Consider the following 27772-nt stretch of genomic DNA (forward strand, 5'->3'; position numbering starts at 1 on the left):
GATCCCAAAAAAATGTCCTGCAAGAAAAGAAAAAAAAGGAGACAAATTATTACTGGTGAGTTTTCTTACATAATTGGATTGGTAGGTGAGTGTACCACGTACGAAAAAGTGAGTTATTTTGAAGATTTCAAATCTCTCATATATATATATACTCATGATCTCAAATGGATACAATCAGCATGCTTCTAAATTATATAGCATCACTAAAATGGTTACCTGCTAGTATATGTCATTGAGTACTCATAACTCATTAACTAAGTACTCAATTTTATTTAACTAAGTAACTCGTAACTCATAACTTTAAATAATAATAATAAATTACTCGATTTTTTGTATTTATTAAATTTGAACATCTGTAGTTTTTTTTTCGTTTCGTCTATATCAACATCTTTCGTTTTATATGAATCTATATATCTGCTACGGCCTACGATTTAGTTATTTCCCCCATGATCCCTAGCTAAAACCACGTGACTTCCTGAAACATCACCAATTGCTCATACAGTATGAGTCATACTCATCATATATACAAAAGCTAAATCCCCTCTTGTTTTTTTTTTATATATGTATACTTTCTTTCTATAATTCTATCTTCCAGTTCTCTTCTCTACCTATCTCATATCTCATCTACTTCAGCTTTTCATCCAGTCAATATCTCTTTTCACCAAACTTCCCCCGATTTAAATGTATCCCTCTCGTATCAAACAACTTGCTCATTTATATATATATATATATATATAAACACCTCAATTCCTCCTTTTGTTATTTGAGTCTGTTTGATAGTTGATTAAGATGACTTTATATAAGGTTTGATATCTTAGTTATGGTCTTCGACGAAATATGTATTTGTTCTAATGAAAATGTATAGCACTAACAAATCAAATACAAAATGTATATATATTCAATCACCAACTATATAATTCGATATTTCTCGGTTAATTAAGAAAATTTGAATAGAATTAAAATTAAATTAAAAATGAATTGAATAGAACTGAGGATAATTTAGTTCATGTTCCAACATTGTAATTCTCAACTATGAACTCTTGAATGGTTAAAAAGTAATATCATTTTTCGATATATGTATTTGTTTAACAATAAGTGGAACATGATCTAATTATTCACGGTTGATAATCCTTCTGAAAAAGAAACACATGCATGTAAAATTGGTTACGTAAAAAGTTATGTGTACTTTAGTAGATATTTATTCAGGATTTGTGGGGTAAATTTAACTTTCACATGAAAAACGTGTATGATATATATGTCCAAATTAATGTCCTTTTCTTTTTTAACGTTTTCTGTTGTGATTAAGAAGTGTTTACAAAGTCGGAAAATAAACCCAAAATTCCCTTATATTATAATTGGGTTCAAGCGTCATCTGCAAACAATTTTTTATTAAAAGAATTTGTTAGAGTTTCCGTTTGGTGCATTATGGTTACCATATATATAAAAAATTCACATTATCTGTTTCTGTAACAATAAAGTATGGGACGAAAGTATATAATCTCTTCTTAAACCAGAGATCAAAACATGTTGTTTATATAAATGGAATTATAGGCTTTGTAGTTAATTCCGCTTATTAAATCTTCGTACTGATAATATGGAAATTTGAAGTCCACATTAGTGATATATAGATGTATGATGGAATACTTTTAAAAAGTCTTATATTAGGAAAATCATTGAAACTTTATGGTCGATAAAGTGATGTGATCTGTGCATGGGTTGGTGCGAGCCATCGAAGAGAACAAATAATAGGACGAAATTGCAAACTGTTTTAAACCTGATAAAAAATATATGAATTACATACTACAAATGCAAGTCTCCTTTTTCATTCGTAAATAGAACACAACTCATAAACTGATGCTTTGCAAAAATTTAACATGGATTTAAAATGCAAAATGATTCCTATGAAAACAAAAAGAAAATGTGTGAGCTCCAATGATATAGAGGAGTCGAAAATAAAACTATAAATGGATGTGAATCTTCAGCATGTTTAAGACCACAAACCGTTTTATGAGAACAAAAAATATGTAGTTTGAACCGATTTTCTTTTCACTGGCGATTAGAAAAGACTTGTAATATAACTTTTCTTCGGACATTTTAACTTCCAATTTTATTAGTCAAGAGTTTTGTGACAATCTTCCTTTACGATCCTATAGTTTACATGAAACCAACTTTTTCTTTAATTTATATTTGTAGTGGTCATAATTTGAAGTCAAATTCCAAAGTTTGGCGGCATGATCCATTAGTATAATGTTAGTTTTTTTTCACTTTTAAACATGCACAAATTCAATTAGTATTTCTACTAAATAATGTAAAAACAGTGTAGCCTAATTGCTTTAACCAATCTGGCGTCTGTGGACTTTGTTCGCCATATATACATCAACTTTTTGCAGTTTCTTTTTCTTATCGAGACTGTAGTTTGGAGTTGGTGAGTAAGCTCCCTGGAGCTCACTTTACTCGACCATACCATTATTTCTGACCTCTTTTTCAAAAACCCGATTTTGTTCATTTTTTTTCTTCTTCTTTTTGTCGTTTTATTTATTTTATTTTGTCGTTATGAGATTAGTCCAAGAATGGTATCAATTCAGATGGACCATGGAATATAAATAATAGATATTAGGTTAGTCTTCGTCATTAAAAAGCCAACTAACACAGCATTATTATTATGTGTGCTAATTTTTTAGTCTTATCTTTTTTACTTTTAAGAAGTCGAGTATGTTCTTCAGGTTAATATAATTTATTATATAAGACCCAATATCCCGGTTTGACCTGGACCGGATCATACCAATCACACAAACTCTCCCAAAGTACTGAAGCAAAGTGAATACTGAATAGTATATAAATAATTTCAAAATATGAGTGTTTAAAGAAAAGAGAGAAACAAAAAAATTACATGGAGATCGATGTTTTTATTTAAAGTTTCATCAAACCCCCAAAACTATTAAATACAACAAATCAAACCCAACCACGAAGATAGATGTGGATGAATGGAGAAACCAATTTCTTTTCACCAGAAAACTTTCGTGAAAAAAGAAAAGAAAAGAAAAAAAATAACTAAATCATTTTTAAGAATTGTGAAGAGAAGCAACTTTATCAGTAAGCTCTGCAACTGTTTCATTATCTTCTTCCTCAGCTATGGTATCCTGCAAACAAAGAGAAAAGAACAACAGTAAGCAAACTTCATCGTCATGTTCCTTTTCAAGATCTTCTGTTTTTCTTTCTTTCTTTCTTTACTAACTAACCTCTTTGTCAGTTTTAGATTGGACACCAATGCATTTAGAACCGCTGATGCTTGCACTCTTCATGAGGTTACGAGCACTGTAACCTCCTCCATTGTCTGCTTCCTCGGATTCCAAGGTTGAAGCCACAGCAGCTGCTGCTCTTCTCTCAACATCACTGCTTTCTTCTGCAGTTTCACCATTTGGAGCAGGAACTCTCTCTCTGCAACATCATCATAGAGAAGCACAATGCTCTCAGAGGGAGATTGAGAAGAGAAGAGAAGAGATAGAGAGATTCTGTGAAAGACATTACCTTGGCAAGGAAGCATGATGTCTGTGAAGTGCAGTACTTCTTCCTCCTCCTGCTGCTCCTGGTTTACCTTGATTTTCTTCAAGATGAGCAAATTGCCTTTTAAATCGGTCTACCCCACTGCGCGTAAACAACAAAAAGATTTATCGAGTTCATAACTTTCTGTTTTCAAGACTTATAGTTTCTGTTAACTGTTAATTAGCTAACCTTGGGTACATAAAGCTAAGCTGATCACCACCACGAAGGTATTCCTCCAACATCTGAGGATGATATTCCAATATCTGATATTTACAAAATCCAAAGAAAAGTGATTGTTAGGATCAATGAATAACATTGAAACAAATTCAGATTAAAGAAAAGGATATATGTAGAAGGCTTTTGTGTTTGTTTGTTACCTCTCGGTAAATTAATTCTCTGACATCATCTTTAACTAACTTCTTTCTCTCAAAGTCAAATTCAAGCTTTGAAATTGGCTGTGTTGTTGGTTCACGCTCTGAATTTGACAAACCACTGAAATATGGATCAGCTAGTGCCTGTAATATGAAAATCAAAAACGACGAATATAAGAGTTTCGTTCTGTATAAAACAAAAGGGAAAAGTAAAGCAAATTTACTTCTCACTTACATCTTCAGCTGATGCACGATCTTTCGGATCAAAGGCAAGCAGGCGTTCCAGAAGGCGGAGAGCCAAAGGATCAGCTTTAGGGAATTTATGAGAGAAAGGGACTGGTTGTTTTTTCCTCATGCTGCTAAGATATCTCCTCGCCTTTTCATTTCTAATCTGTAGAAGTCCAAGATTGCAAAGCTCATTACAAGGATTAAATTACTCTCAATGATGTATGGAACATTAAATTTGCTACAGAAAATATGAACAAGTGTTTTGAGTGACTAACCCTTGATATTGACTCAGGAGGTGGAGTACCAAGAAAGTCAGTCATTAGATCCAATTGGTGCACAACGTTTTTCCCGGGAAACAAAGGCTTACCCAAAAGCATTTCCGCAAAAATGCAACCGACACTCCAGATATCAATCGCAGGGGTATACTGAAATATAACAAGAGTAGACTTAGCTTGAGATGGCTGGTCTTCTCAACAACACTATAGAACCACACAACAATATTCTACAAAATAGAAAACTAGAAGCATTTTCCTGGTAGGGAGAAATAGCAAGAGTAGTTGGGTTTGGTGAAAAAGAATCTTACTTTGGAGAAAAACGATCCACAGAGTTCAGGGGCACGATACCACCGAGTAGCTACATAATCCTACAAAATCCATATAAACGAAATGAGCTCACAAGCATTTGAAAATAGTTAAGAGGAAGCCTAATGAACAGTTTTGCTTTCACATTGAGTTAGATGACTCACAGTCCAAAATATAGCGGTTGGGGCATCGTTAAAAGAAACGCGAGCCAGCCCAAAATCACAGATCTTCAATTTGCAATCAGCATTAGCTAGAATGTTCTTCGGTTTCAAATCCCGATGAAACACATTAGCTGAAAACAGAGAACCCTTAAGTGTTTCAATATTATCTATAACAAAAATCATGAGGATCGAAAGAGACCAATGTGTAAAACCAGAAACTAACCTGCGTGAACATATTTCAGACCACGAAGAAGCTGGTACAAGAAAAACTGATAATGCTCAGGAGTCAAATCATCATTCGCCTTGATCACTTGATGAAGATCAGATTCCATCAACTCAAAGACAACATAAATATCGCGGAATTCTCTGCGAGAAGGAGGTAACATGATGTGTTTAATCTCCACAACATCAGGATGACGAAGCAACCGAAGCAATTTGATCTCTCTGAGAATCCTAGTAGCATCGGAGACATGCTCAAACACATCGTTGATCTTCTTGATCGCAACTCTCTCTCCAGTGTGTGAGTCAACAGCAGAAGCCACAACACCATAACTTCCTTTGCCAACAACCTCTTGAATCTGATACCTGTTAGCTTCTCCATACTCCGTGAAGAATTCAGTTTCACCCTGAAGAATTTTATTCATGATTCATACTTAAAATTGACCAAAATGATGGATCAAGACAATAAGATCAATCAAACGAAACACAAAACTGAAACTTTATCCTTTTGTGGAAGCAAATGCAATAACACAGAACATTAAGAGAACAAAACAAGTCTCTTCAATCTCAATCAAAAGACAACATCTAAGAGCAAATAGCATAAAAGGGTAGAGAAGGAGAAGAAGAAAGGTACCTTCTTGTGAGGATCCATAGGTAAATGATTACGTTTAGGAACGTTAATAAGCGTTAGACCAGAGAAATCGAGATCTTCTTCAATAATAAGCTCTCCAGAGTTAGCGGAATGATTGGGGTTAGAGGAAGAAGAGAAAGAAGAAGAATTGAAAATGGGTTGTTCGTGATTATTATTATTATTGTTGGAAGAAGAAGAAGAAGAAGAAGAAGAAGGTCGCTGAAAAAGCCATCGACGAACACCGTCGACGAGATTCCCACCACCACCCATAGACCACTACTAGATTAGAAAAGAAAAAGATTAGTAATTTACAAAATTGGGTATCCGAAATTCCTTGAGAGCCAAACAATTACCGTCAAGTCACCGTCTTTCTCGCCGCGTCTCTCGGTTTTGTCCTTCGGAGTTGGAGACCATGTTCTTCTCCTATTTTTTCATTTTTTTTTTAATTTTCTTTTTATGTTTTTTTCATTATTTATGCTCAGATATTTATTTTTTTCCCCTGCTTGATTATTAGAGAGAGTGAGTGGAGGGAGAAGAACAAAATATTTAAACCTTTGGAATATTTCGACGACCCGGTTTGTCTATACCGGTTAATGATAACCTGATTCGGGCATATGCATTTATTGAGTATATGGGCCTACAAAGCGGCCCATACAATAAATGTATTTTCGTTCAATCACTAAACGGATTAAACTCAACCGGACAAGGTTCGAAATTAAGAAGATGTTAGATGTTACATTACAAACCGGAATTAAAAGTCTAATTATGAATCTGAGACACAAAAAAAGAGAGAGTAAAAACGCCTTGCTCGTTCGGTCGCGTTGATGATATGAACATATATTTCATCATGAGCTGAGCAGGTCCAGGAGTCTGTTGCGGTTCGAGCACATCATAGTTATTGGGTCATAAATGAATCCGACAGTAGCGTAATCTAAGCATTTTTTAGTGAATAATACGCTTGATGATATATGTGATATGTCATGGGAGGATAATGCATAAGGTGGTGAGCGAAGCATTTTTTCAGCCAAAAAGACAAAATTTTATTTGAATAAATGATATCAAACAAATCCAGATACGCGAAGGAATATTGAATATGGAAAGCACGATCGTAAACAATTCTGCGATTTATCATTTCTTATTTTTTTTAACAAAATGTACGGTTTTGCATGATATATTTGCATTAAAAATGAATTGGTAAGTTTTTAAATAGCTCTATATTTGCATTAAGCTTTGACTGATTGTACAAAAAATAGAGTAATTTTTTAATTACAGTAGCAAAAAAAAGCAAAACAAAATTCAATTCTCTCCAGCTCAAAAATCCACTCTTCATCCTCTACTATACTCGTATCTATCTATCTACTCTACTCTGTTTTACGTAAGTTTTTTTTAGTTGATTTTCTTTTGTCGGACTTTAAGAGAGAGAAAGTGGCGTCTTTGTGGACTTTCTCAATTCAGGAGAGAGTCAAAGAGAAGGAAGAGGCTTCGCTTACTTGCTGAGAAAAAAGCTCCAAACTTTCTCTTATTGGGTTTTTGATCAGCTCCGGAGATAAAAAAAAAAAGTATTTTCTTGAAATCGAAATCTGATCTCCATTGAGAGTCTTGCTACTTGATTTGGATTCCGATTTAAGGTTTTCTCGAGAATTCTTTTGCTGCAGTTATTAGATTTTGACGAGCCGTTGATCTGGACGGAGTTCCAGATCTCCGGGTCGTGGTACCAAGGAATTAGGGTTTTAGCACAAAGTTCTCGTTTTTCTGTGTATTCGAGGGATGAAGGAGTTTTCGGGTCGATGTTCGCTGCTCTAACATTTGGAGTATGAAGATGAACATGAAGAAATTTCTCAAAAAGCTTCGTATCACGCCCAATCAACGAGACGATGGTGAAGGTTCAGTCTCTAACAGAAGCAATAAGTCTAGTGATGCAGAACCATCTCCTTCTGATTCATTGAGGTCTCAAGATAACTCTGAATTCAAACCCTTTTTGGGTTTATCAAATTGGTTAAGCTCTGTTACTCACAGGAAAAGCCCTTCTTCTTCCAATGCCACCAATAGCAAAGAGGATGACACTACCATGGAACATGGTGGTCCCGTTGGGTCGGAATCTGGGATGCAGGGTTTGGGTTCTAGTAGTAATTCCAAGGATCCAGAAGTTGAAGAAGAATATCAGATACAGTTGGCTCTAGAGTTAAGTGCTAGGGAGGATCCTGAAGCTGCTCAGATTGAGGCTATGAAGCAGTTCAGCTTAGGTTCTCGTCCTTCTGCTCCCGAGAATACTCCAGCTGAACTCATGGCATATAGATATTGGGTGAGTTTTTAACTCATTGCTAGACATAGAAACAAATTTCCAATTCACTTAAGCGACAATAGACTATGCTTGAAACAAAATGTGTTAAGTTGATTATAAGTTTATAACTCTTTTCTGTCTCTTCTAACCAATTTTACATCATCTGGAATTTTGCAGAATTATAACTGTCTTGGCTATGATGACAAGATTGTGGATGGTTTCTATGACCTGTGTGGAGTAATGAATGAATCTTCCTTAAAAAGAATACCTCCCTTAGTTGATCTTCAGGGGACACTTGTGTCAGATGGTGTAACTTGGGATGCTGTTCTAGTGAACAGCAGCAAAGATTCTAATCTGTTGAGACTTGAACAAATGGCTCTTGATATTGCAGCAAAATCAAAGTCAGCGTCTTCTTCAGGGTTTGTGAACAGTGAATTGGTAAGGCAACTGGCAGTTTTAGTTGCTGATTACATGGGTGGACCAGTTTTGGATCCAGATAGCACGTTAAGAGCTTGGTGGAGTCTGAGCTACAGCTTGAAAGCAACCCTCCGTAGCATGGTTCTGCCCCTGGGTTCTCTAACTATTGGATTGGCTCGTCATCGTGCCTTGTTATTCAAAGTATGTACCATGCCCTCATTCACTTTTGCTTTCTGTGAAAATTAGCATAAGAGGGGTATTTTTTGTGATCGCATGACTGTTAAAGCTTCTTGCAGTTTGGTGAATGTTTGAAATTGTGTTCAAAATTGCCCCTGTTTCTCTGACTATATTTATTACATACAAAGCGTATGGCACCTCTAAACGCTTTGTGGTGTTTTGTTTCTTCTTTCTTATGAGACTTTGTAGGTTTTGTGTGATAGTGTCGGCGTTCCTTGTCGAATAGTCAAAGGACAGCAATATACCGGTTCAGATGATGTGGCAATGAACTCCATTAAGACTGATGATGGCAGGTGACTTTCAAATTAAATTCAATCGCTGTGTAATTTTAACAATTTCTCTATCATTTGGAGAGAAAATATATATATATATTGTCACCAAATGTGTGCGTGTAAAAAATGAAACTATGTGCATATGGACTTGGGGTGTGTGTGCTATTTATAGCTAACTCACATCTCTGAAAAGGTTAGAGCAAATACTGAGGCTTGATAAAAGTGTAACTTTCTTTGGTCTAAGCAACAATACTCTTTAGAAATGAAAGTACGATTAAGCATGTTTCATGCTTTGTACAGTGGTTCTTTCTATTGTTATTGCAGTCTGCAGTTGCAAATTATTTTCCTTAACGAATCCAAATGTGAATTTCAGGGAGTACATTGTTGATCTCATGGGAGATCCAGGCACGCTTATCCCCGCTGATGCAGCTGGACTACAAATGGACTTTGATGATTCTGTCTACTCTGCCAGTCCCAGAGATGTTGATTCATCTCATGTAGCTTCTTCCAGCAGTGGGGTCGAGAGCTCAATTGAAGAACACACAGAATCTTGGTCAGCGGAACATCGTTCTAGGACCAAGGGTTCCCGGGAGGAAAACCAATCTGCAGGTGGAGGGGATCTCATGATTCCAAATATTAGGGAAGCTGTGGGAAGTCAAAAGGCTCCTGTTCAACATCTTTCCAGCAAGCCTACTCATTCTTTCACTCATGCCAGATCACCTTCGTGGACTGAAGGTGTTAGCTCTCCAGCTGGACGCAGGATGAAAGTCAAAGATGTTTCACAATATATGATTGATGCTGCCAAAGAGAATCCACAACTAGCTCAGAAGCTTCATGATGTGTTACTTGAAAGTGGAGTTGTAGCTCCTCGAAATTTATTTTCGGAAGTCTATTCAGAGTCAATGGAGGCAACAGGTGAAATCAAATCTGTGGCTGAATCCAATGATGAGAAAGGGAAAGATTTTGGAACAATCCAGCAAGGAAGAAACCAGAGCAACCTTGGCCCTGTGAGGTTTTTGCCTCCTCTTCCAAGACCGCAATCTAAAGCAATTACCCATGACCTACGTGAACATTCAGGATCTGGACTCGGTCATTTGTCTGAACATTGCAATATTGATGGTCACTCTGATTCCTCACATTCTGAAACATCTACTGACTATCCCAGAAATGTTCCTGTTGCCGTAGCTGCAGCGGCTGTTGTTGCGTCTTCCATGGTTGTTGCTGCCGCCAAGTCAGCAAACTCGGATTCCTCCACTTTAGAACTTTCTGCTGCAGCTGCTGCTGCAGTTATGGCGACAGCTGCAGCAGTGAGCAGGCAGTTTGAACTAGATTCACTTAGCAACGGGGATGCTGGTTCTGGTGGGCTTCATGGGGTAGATTCAGGAGGAGAACGAATATCCGACAGATCTATTGGCAATGAAAGTTCAAAATCTGATGCTGCAATTGATGATGTAGCTGAATGCGAGATTTTGTGGGAGGAAATTACTGTGGCTGAGCGTATCGGACTGGGTATATGCTCTACTATATGCTTTAGTGTAACTAGTGCCACAACAGTAAGTACTTTATATTTATGTCTTTTGATGCAGGATCATACGGAGAGGTATATAGGGGAGATTGGCATGGAACTGTGAGTATCTCATATTTCTTTAGCTTTTACTAATTAGCTGACGACAAGAGAAACAATGTAAATTTGGTTATTATTTTCAATATCAATGAAACTCTTGATTTGGTAGGCAGTGGCTGTCAAGAAGTTCATTGACCAAGATATTACTGGAGAGGCACTGGAGGAATTCAGAAGTGAGGTATAAGCCTTTCATTCTCTGGAAATTCTTGTACCCTTTCAAGTTTCACAATTCGTAACATCTCATTTCAATTTGATGCAAGGTCCGGATGATGAGAAGGCTCAGACACCCTAATATTGTTCTCTTCATGGGAGCTGTAACCCGCCCACCAAATCTCTCAATTGTTACAGAATTTCTTCCTCGGTATGCTATGATCCTTTTCATGATTTAATTGTTTTGACGCTCTATATGATTTGCATATCTTTGATGATAACTACCATCCATTATATGATTTTCACGCTAAACGCTTTATGTTCCATCCATTAGTGAGCAGAGCTCAGACTCGTCAGTCTCATTTCTGTGTTTATTAACCTTTTTTTTTTTGCTTGCGCAGAGGTAGCTTGTATAGGTTAATTCACAGGCCTAATAACCAATTAGATGAGCGAAAGCGTCTGAGGATGGCTCTTGATGCTGTACTATTACTCTTTTCTCTTTCGCTCCTTCTTTACCTCTACTACGTATTTGTATCTTCTAGATTGTTTCTTACAAAAAAAAATTCAACCGTTGTAGGCTCGTGGAATGAATTATTTACACAGCTGTAATCCGGTAATTGTCCATCGTGATCTTAAATCTCCAAACCTTCTAGTTGACAAAAATTGGGTTGTCAAGGTCAGTAATTCTTCCACTCGGATTTCATTTTCTCTCCTATGATATCTCTAATGGCTTACATATTTCTCAGGTGTGCGATTTTGGGTTGTCTAGAATGAAAGTAAGCACATACCTCTCTTCAAAGTCAACAGCAGGCACGGTAAGCTACTAGAAGAAATTCACTGTTCTCCACTAGGACAGTTAATGTCAACTAAAACAATCCTGTAGATTCCAGATTTACTTTCCTCTCGTAATTTCATCATAATTACACCGTCAATTATCATCAGAAACTACCTCATATCTTACTTTCCAGTTGATTGATCTAAGCATGAGACTTGATTTTGTGTTTGCTCATTTCAGGCTGAATGGATGGCTCCAGAAGTGCTTAGAAACGAACCCGCAGATGAGAAGTATGGTTTTTCTAAAGAAAAATAGTTTTATCGTATTATATTTTCCCATGTAACGTTCCCTTTTAAGAACGAGGTACATAATGTGAAAACAGGTGTGATGTGTACAGCTACGGGGTCATTCTCTGGGAACTCTTTACGTTACAGCAACCATGGGGAAAAATGAACCCAATGCAAGTGGTTGGCGCGGTTGGTTTTCAACATCGACGACTTGATATCCCTGAATTTGTGGATCCTGGAATTGCAGATATCATCAGGAAATGTTGGCAGACGTAAGTTTGAAAAGTCACTTAATTGTTGTATGATGAATCTAGCTCTATTGTTTTGTTCATGAATTAGGTGCGGTTATTTGGTAGGGATCCAAGGTTAAGACCAAGTTTTGGAGAGATCATGGATTCTTTAAAGCAGCTACAGAAACCTATCCAGAGAGCAGCAGTTCCCAGTTCTTCTGCATTGACCACTGATGAGCAGGAACAATAACATCATGCTTGATGAAGAAGATGACTAAATGATGATGAAGGTGGGGATCATTCTTTACATATTAATGTTCTGTGGTGTGCTGTCCATGTGTATTCACCATGTTTTGTTTACAAATTGTAAAAAAAGATGAATGCAAAACAAAACAAACAAAGAAAAAAAGAAAAAAGAAGTTATTTTGTCAATGGTAAAAAAATCATTGAGAATTGAAATTTCATATCTCTTATATACGAAATTCAAAGTAAATTGTTCATATACCCTCAATAACTAATTCACTGTTTATCTATTTTATCTTGGCGCGAGTTTATCATTTCTGTTAATTATGATTATTTCGTTACTAACAATAACCAAATACTGTAAATCGAATAAATTCGTTCGCCTTCTTTCTTGAAACATGATCATCACTCGATCAGGATAGCGTTTAAAAAGGAACCAAAAATAATAATTAGAGCCTGAAAATGGCGAATCTGTTCACTGCTACGGCTCCTTTCCTCTCACTCTCGAAGCCATTCACCAAAACGGCATCGTACCACCAGTGTTACGCCTCTTCTTCCAATCCGCCGGAGCCTGAGTCTTCTTCTCCTCCTCCTCCTCCGCCTCCGCCTCAACCGCTGGCATCGCAACAGAAGAGGAAGAAGAACGTTGAGACGACGGATTGGGTCGCTTCTTCCTTGACCCGGCGGTTTGGAATCGGCGCGGGTCTTGCCTGGGCGGGCTTTCTGGCTTTCGGTGTAATCTCCGAGCAGATCAAGACTCGGATTGAGGTTTCTCAGGAAGTAGCTAACACCAGGTTTTAATATTTCACATGTCGTTACAAAATTTCGCATTTTTGAAGAACTTTCAATACCGAATAGGCGATTACAAAGAAATAGTTTTTGGATTTCATAATCATAAGTTATCTGAAGACTAGAGTTGATTATTTTGTTGGGTTTGCAGAGATGTAGAAGAAGAGAAAGAGATTGTGTTGCCCAACGGCATAAGGTACAATTTCCCCATTAACACTAGAGCACAAATGTTGAATGATTTCATCCGTGGATAAAGTTTAATTACCTGCTTACTAGTTCTTTAAACAAAGCTCTGTTACTGAAAAATGAGATATGAGCCTGCTTCATCCATAATAATTAGTTAATTACCACGTATGTTTTCTCTGTGGCCATTTTTAGTATATGAGCTTATTAAGCCATTGAAACTATTGATGTAGCAATGTGTCTCCTTTCCTATGATGTACTGAAGAAAGAATATCCGACATTGATAACAAAACAGACAGCTCTTGCATCAGTAACTGATGCATGGAATCGGACCGTGCAGGTACTATGATCAACGGGTTGGAGGAGGAGCAACACCAAGAGCAGGAGACTTGGTAGTGATTGATCTAAAGGGGCAAGTGCAAGGAACCGGACAAGTATTCGTGGATACATTTGGAACCAAAGACAAGAAGAAGATGAAGCCATTGGCACTTGTGGTGGGTTCAAAACCATATAGCAAAGGATTATGTGAAGGCATAGATTATGTACTAAGGTCCATGAAGGCTGGAGGTAAACGCAGAGTGATTGTTCCACCATCGTTAGGATTTGGTGTAGACGGTGCTGAATTGGAATCGGGTTTGCAGATTCCTCCTAATGCTTCGTTGGAATATATAGTTGAGATTGATAGAGTCTCAATTGCACCAGCTTGAGTTGTTGTACGTACAGCTTTGGTTTCATTCCCAAATCCTTCAAATATTTGGTTGTATAAGTATGAGTGGAAAACAAAGTGTAAATTTTTGTTTCTTTTGGGGTCGATGTGATTGAACCGAGATAAACCGGATCAAAATCTTCGGTTTGATTTATTTATTTATTTAAATAGATATAAAATTACGTAAATGTATTTCTGTGGTTATACGTACTGTATTTACTATTTACGACTTTGATGAAGTCTTAGCCAAAATTGCGAAGATAATTATTTTATTCGCTGGATCTCTCTGTGAACGAGGAAAGGATCACGACACTTGTCAATTAACATTGTTTATTCTTTTTTTCCGGCGGAAGCGAATTGTTGGTTGCTGTAGAGAGAATTGATTGGCCGGAGAGAATGGTGAAAGTAATCGATTCCCATTACCTAGCCATCACCGCCATTGTCACCGTAAGTCTGTCTTTTCTGGTGCAATCGTTTCGTTTTGTGTTTCTCGAAAAATCACGAGTTGGGTCTTTTCTGATTTAGCGTTTTTTTTTGTGTGTGTAGGTGGGTTATCAATTCATATTCTTCGTAATCACAGCTCTTTTCAAATTTGATCAAGTTACTGACTTTGCCGGTACGTTGATCTATCTAATTTGGAAATGCTAATGTTAATCCTTTTGAGTGATTCGTTATTCTTCTTTCGATTGCGATCACAAATGTTATAGACTTTTCATTTCTGCTAACATGCATGTGACTAAAAATGTTGGCAGGAAGTACAAATTTCGTGATACTTGCTGTATTGACTCTGCTTCTCAAAGGGACATGGCATTATCGTCAGGTAATAAGATCTCTCTCTCTCAATGAGTTTCTCTGTGTGATTCTGTATAATTGACTCAGCTCTTTAACCTCCCAGATAGTCTTGACTGTGCTAGTAGTCGTATGGGGACTTCGTCTGGGACTGTTCCTCCTTATGAGGTTTGCACCATGACACCGCTTCAAATCGATATGCATTTGCAAAAGTTAATGATTTTCTGGTCATGTCTGATGTATTTTTTGCATCCTAACTTTGAGTAGGATCTTGCAATGGGGTGAAGATCGACGCTTTGATGACATGCGTGAAAATATTGGGAAACTAGTAGTCTTTTGGATTTTTCAGGTTAGCTACAAACTTTATATTTTCATCTTTAGAAGAGAGAGAAGGAAGTAGCTCAGCTAAGTTGGATTCTTGTGATCTAACACCATGTGGGTTCTTGTTCTTTTTTTCCCTATCAGGCCGTGTGGGTTTGGACTGTTAGTTTACCTGTTACCTTTGTTAATGCAAGCAACGGTGGAAGATTGTTTCAGCCCGCAGATGTTATCGGTTGGACAATGTGGGTTGCAGGGTTCTTGATTGAAGCTACAGCTGATCAACAAAAGCTTTCGTTCAAGAAGTGTCCAGAAAACAAAGGAAAATGGTGTGATGTTGGTGTATGGAAGTATTCACGCCATCCAAACTACTTTGGTGAGGTTAGTATCGCTACGAGAAACTTTTGTCGATATACATATTGGGTTTGTTGTATGAACTAGAAGAAGCTCCCAAAGAAAACAAATTGATGGGCGTGATTATGAATTCAGATGTTACTCTGGTGGGGCTTATATGTGGCTTCATTGCCTGTGCTTAAAGGTCTCGAGTACCTTGTCATAATTGGACCAGTCTTTCTCACTTTGCTACTTCTCTTCGTTAGCGGCATACCATTACTCGAGGTTCTCTCTATCTCTCCTCTCTGTTTCCGCTCTTGTATATTATAAATCACACAGCAGAAACAACATTCTTGTTGTGTATAAATGCAGGAATCTGCGGACAAAAAGTATGGTAACTTGGGAGCTTATCGACACTACAAGAAGACAACTAGGTATGATACAAAGCTCTTTGAACACCGTTATTGGCCCTCGAGATGTGTAATAAGGGCTAAGTGTTTCCCTCTTGTCAATTGGATATTGGTTTACAGTCCTCTGATTCTCTTACCGCGAGGAGTGTATGGGTACTTACCAATATGGTGCAAATCAGTCTTTCTCTTTGAGTTTCCATTGTACAGCCGTAATCTTCCTCAAGAGACTACAGCTTGGTGAGCCTTCTGTATAATGCATCATTTATTTGGCTTCAATCTCTTTGTAAATCGCACAATGTTTTTGTTACGATAACTTATGAGTTATTTCTACGTGCAAGGGATAGACGAAACTCGAAGAAGAGCCAGAGAAGCATTGACTGAGAGAGAGAAAGAGAGTAGATTGTCACTGATTTTGCAAACCCGTCTCCTAGTTCTTCCTTAATATTCAAACTCTCTTTTTGTATAGATTCTTGTTTGTCTTTGGGTACTTGTTAAAGATAATTGCTACATTGATTGAGAATACAATAAGATTCAAACCAAGCTTCAAAAAAAATGTTGGAAGGAAAATTACATATGAATCAAAAGAAACATTCTCTAAGGAAAAGGCTATTGAAGTGAACTGTTACTGAAGTTCTCTAAGGAAATCACTGCACCTGATCTAAGTTCACCTGAAGAAGAAGCATCGGAATGAGAGAGTAGGATGTATAATACCCATAGATGAAGGCAAACCAGATAGACCACAGCCCATATCTTGGCAGTCGGGTTTCTACGCAAGAAGACGGTTCCCGAGATGAATATAGCGTTTAGTTGCATCACAAGCCATCCCAAATGTTTCTTGCCTGACCGGATTTTATCTTGGAAAGCTGGTTTAAACTTTGATCCCGAGAGTTCCCAATCTCCTGCTTCAAGATCTTGGGATGAGGCTTCAGTTGCAGACATACCTTTGTTTTCTTCTATAAGCCTTGACACGGCCTGGCAAATAAATCAAAATTGGATTGTGTGTATGTGAAGAACATATTTTTGTTTTGGGAGCAGGTTGGTGGGATCCATCAACGTACCTCGATTCTAAACAATATGGTTGCTTTCTCTGAGGAAAGCGCCTCGACCTGGTAAATTTGGCAAGAAAATTCGGAACTTATTCTAGCAACCATATCGTTTAGATGTCTAAATGTCTCTATCGCAAGTGTTGATCTACCTGGGATTGTTTTTGAATAAGATGGTCAGTTAGCTGGTTCAGTCTTCGTTTCAGTTCAATTTCCACTTCAGTTGGTTCTTCGAGTTCCTTTCTCATCATTTCTATGTCTGCTTCCAGTTTAGTTGCCTGAAATTTCACAAGGAATCAAACAAAAAATGGAATCTTGAAGAAAAGACAATAGCATAAGTCAACCAGATAGGAACAATCATTCCATAAGGGAACCTGAAGCATAATTCAACCAGACAACTATGTTAGCTAACCTTATCTTGTAACCGCCCGATTTTATCAGTCAGCAAAGAAATCTCTGCTTCAAGCATCTGGTGTTCGAATTTGTCTCCTCTAGAAGTATCTAACTATACAGCCCACATATCAGCAGCATGATTCTCAGACCAAATAGACAAAGATTTCCACATTGAGATTGAAGAAAAAGAAACAGAAAGAAAAGAAGACCCAAGTCACCTGTTTTAAAGTTGTTCCCCTTCCCCCAATATTAAAAGTATTTCGCTTCAGTTCTACATGATGAAGACAACTTCTTCAGCAAAATAGAGAAGTGATTATCCCCAAATGACTATTTGCAGTAAAAAAAGTCATTTGAATTAATGTTTTTAAGCTCTGTATAATTTCTCAAAGAAGGAACCTATACCTTCCAGAGTAGACTCTTTAAGCTCAACTTGTTGTTTGAGTACTGCTACTTGATCTATCTGGTCACATCAGAAAGATAGAAATTAGTACGCAAATGCAGATATAGAAGTTGGTTCTAAAACCTTGACTCAGCAACATTAATTAGGTATTGATCAAAACATCCTTAGACTCAGAAGATCTACATCTTTCAGTAAGAACAATGGTCATTAACTTTTACCTTCATTATTTCCAGCTAATTTAAACAAACCAAGAAACAAAATAAATAGATTATGTGATCTTTATACCTGAGTCTCAAGTTTCTTCTGCCCAGCGGCAAGTGATCTTGTAAGTTCAGCGTTTTCAGCCTAAAACATTCAATTTTTATGTTTACATCAAAAAATCATATCATCTTGCTCCAATGTAAGGTAATAATAAGAGCAATTTGAACTGTCGGCAAACAAATTAAACGGTTAATACCTCTAATCCGGCCAAGCGTGTGAGAACTTCCATTCTTGTATTGTTATGTTTCTGCTTTTCAAGGTCAGCAGCTTCCAGTGTTTCCATCATGTTTGTTTGCAACTCCGCAGCCTAAAGGAATGAGGACAAACCCAGATTATATAGTTCATCTAGCTTGAGTAATACATATATAAAATGATATAATAGGTGTTTGCAACAGCTTCTACAACTTGGACATATTGCTACCTCTTGTGCTTGTTGTTTAGCTCGTTCTTCGACTATTTTCTCTAAACTCAATTTCTCACCCTCAAGTCTTGCTACCATATTCTCTCGCTCTTTGATGACCGCTACAGCTTTTGTTGCAACTTTTTCAGCAAAAACTCTCTCTCTTCTCCTCCTACGCTCCTCCCTCTGACGCTCTCTCTCAGAGTCAGTGCTCGAATCAGACTCATAATCGGATTCAGATTCATCACTTGACAAGGAAGATTCCTTCCTCGTTAGACCATCAGAAACATTGCTCTGTGAGACTTCTTCCCTCACCTGCTTTCCCCATACAGAACTTCTTCTGGACTCACGACCATCCCTTTTTCCTACACTTGGTGATGTTTCCCTAGGGAGAGTCTCATTAGCCGATCTTCTGGAGTCATCCAGGGGAGGTGTCTTACCACTGACATCCTTCTCACTCTCTTTATGAGTTGAGTTCACAAATATATCCCGAGGAGCATTCCTATTTTTCATGTCAGCATCAGAAGGGCTAGACACTTCCTTGTCGCTTGGTTCCTTATTCGTCTGTTTTTGTGGCCTCCCTCTGGAATTAACCACATTACTACTACTACTCTTCTTTCCATCAGATACCAAAGGATTTTTCCCCAAATTCCCATGTCTTTTTCCATCCTTCTTCAATCCCCGAATCGCAGATGTTCCACCAGGACTACGAGACGTAGAAGTGCTGGTCCTCTGATTTGGAGTACTCAGAAGTTCTGTCCAATCATTGTCAGTGAGTTTAGTATTATCTTGTGTCAAACTTTGTGACGGTGCACTTGTCCTTTCGTGTGATTGATCTGGTTTGCGTACTTTTTTGCTGCTACTTAAGTAGCTAGGCTTTTGCTCTGTTGAGTTTCTCTGAGATCCACTACCAGAGTCACTACCTTCATATGTCTTCTTCCTCAACTGATCTTTCAAAGAAACAGGACTACTTCCAGATTTTGGAGAGGTCTCAAACACCTCGTCATGGGTCTCTGACTTCTCATCTTTCCGAAGAGAATCTGCTGCCTGCTGATCAAGCTGAAAAGCAAAGTTTACATAATCCCCAATTAGCACAAATTTTGTGGTACGAGCTCAACTACAAATTCGACAAGAACACAAGACTCTGAAATAGTTAGTATAAGCAGAAATCAGTGCAATGCAATGACCCAGATGGTGTAACAATAACATTGCCAAATGATTTAGATTAGTCCAAGCTTGAATCACATCACATCAATTTCCCGGAAACTAAGACACCAATCCGGTGATCAACGGAGGAATTAAGAGTCCCAAAGCAAACCATGGAGGTCGAAATTAAGCTAGAGCCCAGCGAATTCCAAATCCAGTATTTTTCATCCGTTTTCGATGCAAACAAAAATGAGATTCGACATCTCTCTTACCTGTTGAAGAATTGTTTCGGCGGCTTTGAGCTTCGACGAGATCCAATTCGCCATTTTGCTTCACTGCTCTTTAGGAAAGTGATGAGACTAAAGAACCATACGACACCGTTTTTTATCACCCAGAGTGATTTCTGAATTGCACTCGCATCAGAAAAAAACGAAGAAGACGAAGATGAATCAATTGTTACAGTGACGTGTTGGTGTCGTAGTTTATTTAGCAAACGCCGAAAGAGACTCCACAACTAACTCAGCCGAATCCGGTTTTATTTTTCGGTTTACATATTCATTTGTCTTTGGTTCATTACATATTCAATAATCCAAACCAAAACCAAAAACTTGGATTAAAACACTTTTTTTTTTCAACCGATATAAACTAGAACTCAAATGAGCCAATCCCGTGGATTAAAACACTTTATAGTTTACCATTTGTGATTTTTGTAAGTAAATGCAGTGCCGACTTAAATATAAGGATAAATAGTACGATAGCCTTATATTTGGGTAATTTTTTTTTTGTATATATAAAGGAAGCATAATTTTTTTTTTGGCGTTTTTTTATATATAAAAGAGACAGGAAAAATGATATATACAAAATTATATATGCAAAAGAGCCCTACAAGAAATTTTAAAAATACCACTTGTGATTATTTATTTTTAAAATTTATCGTAGGGCACAAGAAATATATGAGCAGGAACATATAAGACAAATCCAGAAAAGCCAACAGTTACAAAATTACATCATCGCAGAATTCAAAATATAAAAAAATAGATGATCATCAAATTATTTACTTGTAGCAACAAGTGGACAAAGAAGTACTCAACGGTCGAGTGCGGTAACTTCATGAATATTCACAATCTCTTTGCCGGCGGGAATGACTGCATCGTTCCTTTCATTATTACCGTCACCGTTGATTCTAAAGATCTTCTGAGTCAAAACCTCATGTATCCGTCCGATCATGCTTAGAAACGCTTCCTCGACGTTTTGGTTCTCTAAAGCCGACGTTTCGAGAAAATAGAGACCTTCTGATCTGATAGAGTCTTAAACTCTTCGTCTTCAATTTTATTTGTGGGAAGACCCTCTCTTATGATGTGGGATGGAGAATTGGAGATGGCCTAAGGGCTCCACAGTAAAATGAACTCGTAACTCGTTATTGCTCTAAATCTTATTTCCTCCCATGCAAAAATACAACAGTATTAATTTATTATTTAAGATAAGTAAAATGGCATAAACTATTAAAGAATTTCACAATTCTAAATGTATAATGCATTTAAAGAAAAGAAAAGTCCGAGGAGCTACGTGACTGAGTGATTAAGAAAGAAATGTGTCTCAACGATGAAAAGTCCGAGGGGTGAACAAGATGCCTTCTCCGTTGGCAGTGGTGTGGTTTTTCTCTCCTTCGATGTAGTTGTGGATCCGATGTGTTGGAAGTAGAGAGTTGCTACGATTCCCTTCGGTTGTGGACGCCGGTTGGTGTAGCGATTTCTTCTCGTGGCTCAGCCGTCGTGTCGGCCTCTGCAACTACGGCGGAAGTCGATCGAGAGAAGGTGGGTAGTGCCAATTCGCCATGGAGGTTAACGGTGGATCTTCCTAGATTTGTTGGCTGTCGCGGATTCAGTGTGTTTGGGTGTTTCGCTTGAGCCTTGGGCCTCAAACACCACCGTGACTTGCTTCCTCTTGGCCGGTTGAAGGTTTTTTGTTCGGTAAATCGGAGATTCGTTGGATTGGGAAAGAGGGGTTATGTTTGATTGTCGGCTTGCTAGGTACGGGAGCTGACAACGACGTGCCGTGATGTCGGAGGGTTGACCATGCCGAGAGATTTGTGGTGGAAACGGTTGGTCGCGGGAAAAGGAATAGTAGCGGAAGTCGGATGCTTCCTCTCTGTTTACTAGATACTTCGATCTGCTGCAAAGCTGTGGTTCTCGCATCCGTCGGTGCTAATGGTCGGCTTCTCTGCGTCACGGTGTCACTAGGGCAAGATCCTCTTTTCCGGTCCCGACAAATTTTTTCGTTTTTCCTTTGTCTCTGGTTTTCTTTGTAAACCAAAGCCCAACCCAATTTTGTAGGTTCTATAATTAATAAAAGGCCGTTTAAAAAAAAATAAAAATAAAAAAAATAAAAAATGTGTCTCAACGCGACCAACGCGACCGGGACACGCTCCTTTTACGCGGCGTGATTGTTTTAGTAGTAGCACTCTTTTTTTAATTATCGGTGTTTTTTTTTGGAAATTTGGTAGCACTCACTGCTGTGGCGATGATGCCTAAATCACATCTACTTTTCTAGAAACTAAATGAAAACTAAAATACAAGTCTAGACCAACAATATTTTATCAAAACAAATTATTAAACGTTGTTTGTCAATTTTTCTTAAAATGGCATTAGAGCCTTTACAAACCCAAAAAATAACTTTGCATGCCTTTTATTGCTCATATTGAAGAAAGTGATATCACGGCTTCAGTAAACCAAATACTTTCTTGATTGTTTCTCTGTACTGATGAAATTGAGCTTGCTTGCGCAACAAGCAAATTAAATATTATAACATTTGACCACATAAAAGGGGACTCAATATTTATACAGAGAGAATAGTGGCCTTTAAAAGCACAGAAACTTCATGATTAACAAGGTAAGCAAAGAATGATATGGGCTATCTATGGAGGCTGATAACAGACGTGAAGTTGTATCATGTTTCATCCCTGCCCCCTACAAATGAGAAACACGACATATATCAATCAAGCAGAACCTTGTTGTTTATCAAACCGAAATGGGAAAAGAAATGTTAGTGTATCTTAAGCAAATGTGCAACAACAAAGATGTAAACTTTAAGTTCAGCTTGTATCTTAGGAATCATTCCCTAATTAAGCACAAATTGGCAGATCAACTAGGGAAGAAATTGCGACCAATCTTATAAGTTAGTAATCTAACTAATTATAACGTAACCTTTTCTGCTCCGAAGAAAAATTTATACCCAAATCCAAGAATAATTACCAAAATCCATTAGCTTGCTCAGTCGCAGCCTCCTCTTCGGATAAGACCCCTTCCGATACGGCAAAGGCTAAGATATCCTTCAACAGCAGATCTTCAGAAGCTTTCTTAAGATCCAGAATCGGCTGATAGTAGTCAGAGTGAGCATGCATACACTTGATCAGCCTAGGCCAGAGTTTATGACACTCATCAGTTTATTTTTGAGCTTCATCAACGCAATTTTTCAAAGCTGTAAATGATTCTTTGCAAGCACCCTCATTCATAAACTCGCAAAACCGCAATTCTGTTTCCTCATCCCTCTTTGTTGGGTCAATTTCATTTGGTGGATCAGCTGACGACGTATCTCCGAGTTTCGGAGGGAATAAGGCGTCGAGCTCCCTGGCTATCAGATCTATAGTAGCATTCACTATCGCTTCTTCATGAGCTCTCCGTCTCTCCGCCGGGAGTTGGTAGTATGAAGAACTGGACTTCGAATCCCCCGATTTAAAAATCGTGGATGACGCGATGATCCCCATAGCCGTGAAACCGGATCTTATAGAAATCGGCGATTCAGCCTGTCAATAAATTTCAGAGTGGAGACGATTAGGGAGGTTAAAAAAAGACAAGTATATATCGAAGAAAACAGGGGAAATATATGCTAGGGCTTTGATCGATTTGGCTTCTATGGGAAAATCTTGATATTCCAAGAGATTAGTATAAAACTAGATAATTGTTTTCTTTTCTTTTTTTTTTAAACTAGATAATTTGCCCGTGATTCGCGGATATATTTTGGCAATTTTTTTTATGCCAAATATTATCAATCTTTTGTTTTGGTTGATTGTTGATTTTACCAAATATAATGATGCTTAATCATACTTGCATTAAGCATCATTATCAAAATTTCAAGCATTAGAATCATATAAAAATTAATATTTATTTACATATTAGTTTGTAAGGTTTCAAATGCATTCGTCTCACCCAAAAATGTAATTAAATTATACGAGAATAAAATAAGACAAAAATCCCAGGCCAAGCCAACATTTTCAACAATTATAAAACTACATTATCGAATATTTCATAACAATTTAAAAATAGATGAACAATTTATTTACTTGTAGCAACAATTATAAAACTCTACATTATCGAATATATCATATAACAATATAAAAATAGATGATCATCAGTTTATTTACTTGTAGCAACAATTGGACAAAGAAGTACTCAACGGTCGAGTGGCGGTAACTTCATGAATATTCACAATCTCTTTACCGGGCGGAACGACAGCACCGTTACTTTCGTTGTTACCGTCACCGTTGAGTCTATTGTCTAAAACGATTTTCTGAGTCAAAACCTCATGTATCCGTCCGATCATGCTTAGAAACGCTTCTTCAACGTTTTGGTTCTCTAAAGCCGATGTTTCGAGAAAATAGAGACCTTCTGATTCTGCTAGAGTCTTACCCTCTTCTTCTTCAACTTCTCTAGACTGCCCGAGATCGGATTTGTTACCGACGAGAACAACGACAGTCTCGGGACTGGAGAAGCCTCTGAGCTCCGACAACCATTTCTCAATGTTTTTGAAAGTGATTCGTCTTGTGATGTCGTAGATTAGTAAAGCTCCCAAGGCTCCACGGTAATACGAACTCGTTATTGCTCTAAATCTTTTTTCCTCCCATGCAAAAATAAAAAATAAAACAGTATTATATTTAAGATAAGTAAAAACACATAAATTATTAAAGAAATTCACAATTCTAAATGAAAGATAAAATTTGTCGAAATAAATATAATTTTAGTAAGAAAAACAAAAAGAAGAAATGGTCGTGACATTTAACAAAGATTAGGTCCGTGTGACATCGATTGCTTATAAAGATTTTCTTCTGCGCGTGATCTATTTTCCTAATCATCATTCCAATCCCAAATTTCATTCATTATTTTTTTGTTATTTATCTAGCATATTTACCTTAACATTTAGACACAAAAATAACTATCGAAAATTTAACAAGTTTGACGTCTTGGTTTGTTACGTTAGAAATTATACAAATAAAAAAACTCTTACAAAACAAGCATTTTTGTTCATGGTCAATGAAAAATCAATTAATGGAAGTGAGTTCATTTATTTACGTTTTCTTTTTCTGTGCAAAAATATTAGTCCAACGTTAAATACAGAAATTTTGATCATGTCTTCATCATCAAGTCCGTTATAGTAGTATCATACCTTTCTTGGCCGGCGGTGTCCCATATCTGAGCCTTTATAGTCTTATCGCCCACGCGAACATTCCGGTAAGCAAAGTCTACTCCGATGGTCGGTTTAGAGTCTAACCGAAACTCATCTCTCGAGAACCTCGAAAGGAGGTTTGATTTTCCGACGGCGGAGTCTCCTATCAGCACCGCCTTGAATAGGTAGTCGCACTCTTCGTCGTACGATTCCTCCGCCATGCTCTATGGTGTTCAAGTTTGATAAGATATTATATTAGTAAATCGAAGCAAAAGGAAGTTGAGAAGGATCAATGGATGATCGAAATCCGAAGAGGAAAGGGTTTGTTTTATGTAAGAACCTCTCAGGAAAGTCTTTCCACTAAGTATATATGGCTCCATTTATTGAAAACATGGATAATTATGCATATAACTAATGTCATATGATTGCGACAAGATATATGAAATGAATTAGTATTGTTTTTTTTCTTTTCTTGGAAGAGTTAAAATGAGGACGATATAATTTTTGAGAAAAGGTATAGTATATAATATAGAAAATGAAACGAGCAGGACAAGGATAAAAGAGGCGTGACAGAGATTGTACATAATACCATCCAAGATATTTGTTATATATTGTATATAGTCTGTATTTCTATTTTGTCAACGAATTAAAATAGTGTGACCTCTTATCTATCTTAACTTTTGACTTCTTGTTATGTTTCTAGCTTAGGAAAAAATAAGAAGTTGTGATGTTTTGATTGTCTAGATCTTATTAGGATCTCAAGCGTCAAGTCATAAAGCTCAATCATGCATGTTTCTCTGTAGTCTCTGTACGTTTGAGTTTTGACATTTTACCAAATTCACTCACTGACTCACGGTTAGGTTTTGACTTGTAAAGAGTTGGCTACTTGGGCCTAAGATGGGCTTTATCAGGTCGGATTTTTCACAAAAAAAGTCAAAAAAAAAAATTCTTAAAAATGGGTGAGCAAATGAAAAGCCTTTGACCGATTCCTTTACTCGAAGAGGAAGAGTAGAATACGATTCGTAGACGTCGACGTCTTTCTTTAATCCATCGGACGGATTCCATCTCTTTTTTTTTTTGGCAAGATGGGTACACTTTTCAACGAGGACTAGTTGCCTTATTTAATAATCACATTTGTTTCTACATCCGAAAATAGCTTAATAGGACAAGCAAACGAATGAATATATCAATTTACGCGTCAATCCAGCCCTTTAATTTCAGCATTCATGACGTTGCTTCGTAGTAAGAGAGTGTATATTAGTTAATTTGAAACCAGATCCTCTGCTAAAAAATTTTTAGCGTTGGTTCATCACAAAGACCTTAATTTAAAAATATGAATGTTAATATGTTACCATGGTCCCCAAAAAAATAAATACTACTTGAATGTTACACCTTACATTTGAATCAGCCATCTTTTATTTTTTTTTCTATCAAGAGAACGCCTCCGTTGACCATTTTGAATACGGTTTTATTACTTCCTAATCCAATATCAAAGTCTTAAAAATTTGTCATGTGATTGATTCATAGAGAAAGCTACGATTGATTTTTTTTCCATAAGCAGAGAATCTGGTTTTTGTTTCTATGCAAATATAGTTCGAAACTGATACATAACTCGAGAATGCAGAATAAGAAATTAGAAACCAAATTTGTTTTGAACAAGGAGAGCAAACGATATATATCCATATTCAGATCTAAATCTCAACCATGTATGAATGAAAAGAGATCCGATTGAAGTTAGACTGATGATGATTGATCACATTTAAGAAGAAAAGAGTACCTAATTTCCATAGTTATTCTTATTCCCGAAATCCAGATCTGAAATCTGGAAAACTCCCTAGGTCGAAGGAGGAGCGGCGGATCCATTGCTGTTGAGGAGAGAAGACGACGTCATCATCTTCTGAAACTCTTCGAAATTAACATTCCCATCGCCGTCAGCATCCACAGGTCCGATCATACGAGTACAGTCTTCAACAGAGCAAGACATCCCGAGACGGTTAAGCACCTGGTGAAGCTCAGAGGCGGAGATCAGTCCGTTTTTGTCCTGATCGTAGAGATCGAAAGCGTCACGGATCTCTGCGGCGGAGGAAGACGAGCGACAGAGAGTTGAGAATTCGTCGAGGTTGATGTAACCGTCGCGATCTGTATCGACTTCTTCGAGCACGCGGTTGAGTTCCGTCTCTGTGTAGGAAGTCCCCATAGCCTTAAACACACCGCCGAGTTCGAGGACTGAGATCTTGCCGTCGCCGTTGGAGTCAAACTGGTCGAAAACTTTCTTAAGCTCCTCTGGATTAGCCATGTCCACCGTTGCAGGCGTGGGTTTGGCGGTTTCTGGATTCGCGCTTGCCATTTTTTTTTTGTTAAAGGTAAAGTTGGAGAGAGAGATAAAGAGCAATTAGAAGATGATGAGTTTGACCTTTTTATAGACCTTTTCGCTAGATGTCACTATTTACAAGTTTGGAATCGAATCTTGTGTATTTAATTTCCGTTATAATACGTATCTGGTTTGGGAATACTGTATTTGGTTGAAATATGAATGTTTTGATCTGTTATTTAAAATCCTTTTTTCTAATTAAAGAGAAGTAATGTTATATGGTTATTATATACACTCTCAAACATGGTATTCTCTTTTTATAAATACTACTTTTGCTAGGAAAAAGGAAAACTAAAATACTACTTTCAATATTCACAATGAAAAAGAATTATATATGGAACGTTTTAGGATATTAATGTTACTCTCAGTCTTTCCACATGGCTTAACGAAGACGGCAAGGCAAGATTATGTCACGTGCCTTGATAATTTGTTTTTTCGGCTGTAAATGTTAAAATGAAAGTTACATTTGTTTAAGACGAAATAACAATCCTGAAACAGAGAATTCTTCTTTTAATCCATTACTTGGTTCAGTCTTAAACTA

The 27772-nt window shown here is 37.3% G+C and overlaps 9 protein-coding genes and 1 pseudogene across 16 annotated transcripts; 4 read left to right on the top strand and 6 right to left on the bottom strand.

The window, feature by feature from the left end:
- Positions 1–2719: 2719 nt before the first annotated feature.
- Positions 2720–6252, bottom strand: ATMPK8 (Protein kinase superfamily protein). Of its 3 annotated transcripts, none has more exons than NM_001198098.1 (12): positions 6088–6234; positions 5738–6013; positions 5108–5510; positions 4888–5015; positions 4726–4785; positions 4418–4567; positions 4150–4305; positions 3921–4058; positions 3733–3806; positions 3529–3645; positions 3240–3438; positions 2720–3140 (listed from the first exon to the last, which is right to left on the bottom strand). In NM_001198098.1, exons 2-12 carry the CDS (start codon positions 6002–6004, stop codon positions 3063–3065), a joined length of 1770 nt encoding a protein of 589 aa, NP_001185027.1. In that variant the 5' UTR covers positions 6005–6013; positions 6088–6234; the 3' UTR covers positions 2720–3062. The 3 variants fall into 3 exon arrangements, with proteins under 3 accessions (NP_001185027.1, NP_173253.1, NP_849685.1); NM_101675.4 differs by having other exon boundaries at positions 2762–3140; positions 5738–6010; positions 6088–6249; NM_179354.3 differs by having other exon boundaries at positions 2806–3140; positions 5738–6252.
- Positions 6253–7040: 788 nt separating this feature from the next.
- On the top strand, positions 7041–12502 carry AT1G18160 (Protein kinase superfamily protein). Of its 2 annotated transcripts, NM_101676.4 has the most exons (13): positions 7052–8036; positions 8193–8633; positions 8859–8962; positions 9315–10450; positions 10528–10568; positions 10675–10743; positions 10826–10926; positions 11117–11195; positions 11293–11391; positions 11462–11530; positions 11731–11780; positions 11873–12049; positions 12134–12502. In NM_101676.4, the coding sequence occupies exons 1-13, from the start codon at positions 7548–7550 to the stop codon at positions 12255–12257; spliced, it is 2979 nt and encodes a 992-aa protein (NP_173254.2). In that variant the 5' UTR covers positions 7052–7547; the 3' UTR covers positions 12258–12502. The 2 variants fall into 2 exon arrangements, with proteins under 2 accessions (NP_001320886.1, NP_173254.2); NM_001332334.1 differs by having other exon boundaries at positions 7041–8036; positions 11873–12478.
- A 13-nt stretch (positions 12503–12515) lies between these two features.
- On the top strand, positions 12516–14156 carry AT1G18170 (FKBP-like peptidyl-prolyl cis-trans isomerase family protein). The gene is made up of 3 exons (NM_101677.2): positions 12516–13044; positions 13191–13235; positions 13563–14156. Exons 1-3 carry the CDS (start codon positions 12713–12715, stop codon positions 13927–13929), a joined length of 744 nt encoding a protein of 247 aa, NP_564048.1. The 5' UTR covers positions 12516–12712; the 3' UTR covers positions 13930–14156.
- A 1-nt stretch (position 14157) lies between these two features.
- AT1G18180 (3-oxo-5-alpha-steroid 4-dehydrogenase (DUF1295)) lies at positions 14158–16322 on the top strand (the record flags this gene model as incomplete). Of its 2 annotated transcripts, none has more annotated exons than NM_001332335.1 (10): positions 14158–14375; positions 14475–14544; positions 14681–14748; positions 14824–14885; positions 14985–15066; positions 15183–15416; positions 15525–15653; positions 15741–15802; positions 15899–16015; position 16123. In NM_001332335.1, coding segments are annotated over exons 1-10 (876 nt in total). In that variant the 5' UTR covers positions 14158–14324. The 2 variants fall into 2 exon arrangements, with proteins under 2 accessions (NP_001320322.1, NP_173256.2); NM_101678.3 differs by having other exon boundaries at positions 14207–14375; positions 16117–16322.
- GC2 (golgin Putative 2) lies at positions 16273–19923 on the bottom strand. The gene is made up of 10 exons (NM_101679.4): positions 19694–19923; positions 18297–19334; positions 18072–18182; positions 17900–17959; positions 17617–17674; positions 17433–17485; positions 17234–17326; positions 16974–17099; positions 16837–16884; positions 16273–16750 (listed from the first exon to the last, which is right to left on the bottom strand). Exons 1-10 carry the CDS (start codon positions 19745–19747, stop codon positions 16385–16387), a joined length of 2007 nt encoding a protein of 668 aa, NP_173257.2. The 5' UTR covers positions 19748–19923; the 3' UTR covers positions 16273–16384.
- Positions 19924–20412: 489 nt separating this feature from the next.
- Positions 20413–20892, bottom strand: AT1G18191 (annotated as a pseudogene). Its single transcript has one exon.
- Positions 20893–21023: 131 nt separating this feature from the next.
- Positions 21024–21680, top strand: AT1G18193 (uncharacterized protein; the record flags this gene model as incomplete). Its single annotated transcript, NM_001332336.1, has 4 exons — positions 21024–21109; positions 21168–21235; positions 21330–21379; positions 21452–21680. The coding sequence occupies 4 exons, from the start codon at positions 21024–21026 to the stop codon at positions 21578–21580; spliced, it is 333 nt and encodes a 110-aa protein (NP_001321876.1). The 3' UTR covers positions 21581–21680.
- A 423-nt stretch (positions 21681–22103) lies between these two features.
- On the bottom strand, positions 22104–23347 carry AT1G18197 (GCK domain protein; the record flags this gene model as incomplete). Of its 2 annotated transcripts, none has more annotated exons than NM_001332337.1 (2): positions 22673–23347; positions 22104–22387 (listed from the first exon to the last, which is right to left on the bottom strand). In NM_001332337.1, exon 1 carries the CDS (start codon positions 23182–23184, stop codon positions 22864–22866), a length of 321 nt encoding a protein of 106 aa, NP_001321874.1. In that variant the 5' UTR covers positions 23185–23347. The 2 variants fall into 2 exon arrangements, with proteins under 2 accessions (NP_001321874.1, NP_001321875.1); NM_001332338.1 differs by lacking the exon at positions 22104–22387 and having other exon boundaries at positions 22669–22834; positions 22946–23205.
- A 490-nt stretch (positions 23348–23837) lies between these two features.
- On the bottom strand, positions 23838–25498 carry RABA6b (Rab GTPase-like A1I protein; the record flags this gene model as incomplete). Its single annotated transcript, NM_101680.3, has 3 exons — positions 25201–25498; positions 24861–25084; positions 23838–24306 (listed from the first exon to the last, which is right to left on the bottom strand). The coding sequence occupies exons 2-3, from the start codon at positions 25079–25081 to the stop codon at positions 23838–23840; spliced, it is 690 nt and encodes a 229-aa protein (NP_173258.2). The 5' UTR covers positions 25082–25084; positions 25201–25498.
- Positions 25031–27361, bottom strand: AT1G18210 (Calcium-binding EF-hand family protein). Of its 2 annotated transcripts, NM_179355.1 has the most exons (2): positions 26638–27250; positions 25031–25084 (listed from the first exon to the last, which is right to left on the bottom strand). In NM_179355.1, the coding sequence occupies exon 1, from the start codon at positions 27205–27207 to the stop codon at positions 26695–26697; it is 513 nt and encodes a 170-aa protein (NP_849686.1). In that variant the 5' UTR covers positions 27208–27250; the 3' UTR covers positions 25031–25084; positions 26638–26694. The 2 variants fall into 2 exon arrangements, with proteins under 2 accessions (NP_849686.1, NP_173259.1); NM_101681.3 differs by lacking the exon at positions 25031–25084 and having other exon boundaries at positions 26120–27361.
- Between the last annotated feature and the right edge of the window lie 411 nt (positions 27362–27772).

This window comes from Arabidopsis thaliana (genome assembly GCF_000001735.4).
Source record: "Arabidopsis thaliana chromosome 1 sequence".
NCBI classification, from domain to species: Eukaryota; Viridiplantae; Streptophyta; class Magnoliopsida; order Brassicales; family Brassicaceae; genus Arabidopsis; species Arabidopsis thaliana.

Bases quoted from the DNA above. Each gene is read 5' to 3' on its own strand.
- GC2 (NM_101679.4), bottom strand. From the start codon at position 19,747: ATGGCGAATTGGATCTCGTCGAAGCTCAAAGCCGCCGAAACAATTCTT. The intron at 19,335-19,693 runs GTAAGAGAGATG...TTTGCTTTTCAG, and splicing joins CCGAAACAATTCTTCAACAG to CTTGATCAGCAGGCAGCAGA. The intron at 16,751-16,836 runs GTACGTTGATGG...TTTATTTGCCAG, and splicing joins CCATATTGTTTAGAATCGAG to GCCGTGTCAAGGCTTATAGA.
- ATMPK8 (NM_001198098.1), bottom strand. From the start codon at position 6,004: ATGGGTGGTGGTGGGAATCTCGTCGACGGTGTTCGTCGATGGCTTTTT. The intron at 5,511-5,737 runs GTACCTTTCTTC...AAAATTCTTCAG, and splicing joins CTATGGATCCTCACAAGAAG to GGTGAAACTGAATTCTTCAC. The intron at 3,439-3,528 runs GTAATGTCTTTC...ATGATGTTGCAG, and splicing joins CATCATGCTTCCTTGCCAAG to AGAGAGAGTTCCTGCTCCAA.
- AT1G18170 (NM_101677.2), top strand. From the start codon at position 12,713: ATGGCGAATCTGTTCACTGCTACGGCTCCTTTCCTCTCACTCTCGAAG. The intron at 13,045-13,190 runs GTTTTAATATTT...TTGGGTTTGCAG, and splicing joins CAGGAAGTAGCTAACACCAG to AGATGTAGAAGAAGAGAAAG. The intron at 13,236-13,562 runs GTACAATTTCCC...CGGACCGTGCAG, and splicing joins GTGTTGCCCAACGGCATAAG to GTACTATGATCAACGGGTTG.
- AT1G18210 (NM_179355.1), bottom strand. From the start codon at position 27,207: ATGGCAAGCGCGAATCCAGAAACCGCCAAACCCACGCCTGCAACGGTG.
- AT1G18160 (NM_101676.4), top strand. From the start codon at position 7,548: ATGAAGATGAACATGAAGAAATTTCTCAAAAAGCTTCGTATCACGCCC. The intron at 11,392-11,461 runs GTCAGTAATTCT...CATATTTCTCAG, and splicing joins ACAAAAATTGGGTTGTCAAG to GTGTGCGATTTTGGGTTGTC. The intron at 11,781-11,872 runs GTATGGTTTTTC...ATGTGAAAACAG, and splicing joins AACGAACCCGCAGATGAGAA to GTGTGATGTGTACAGCTACG.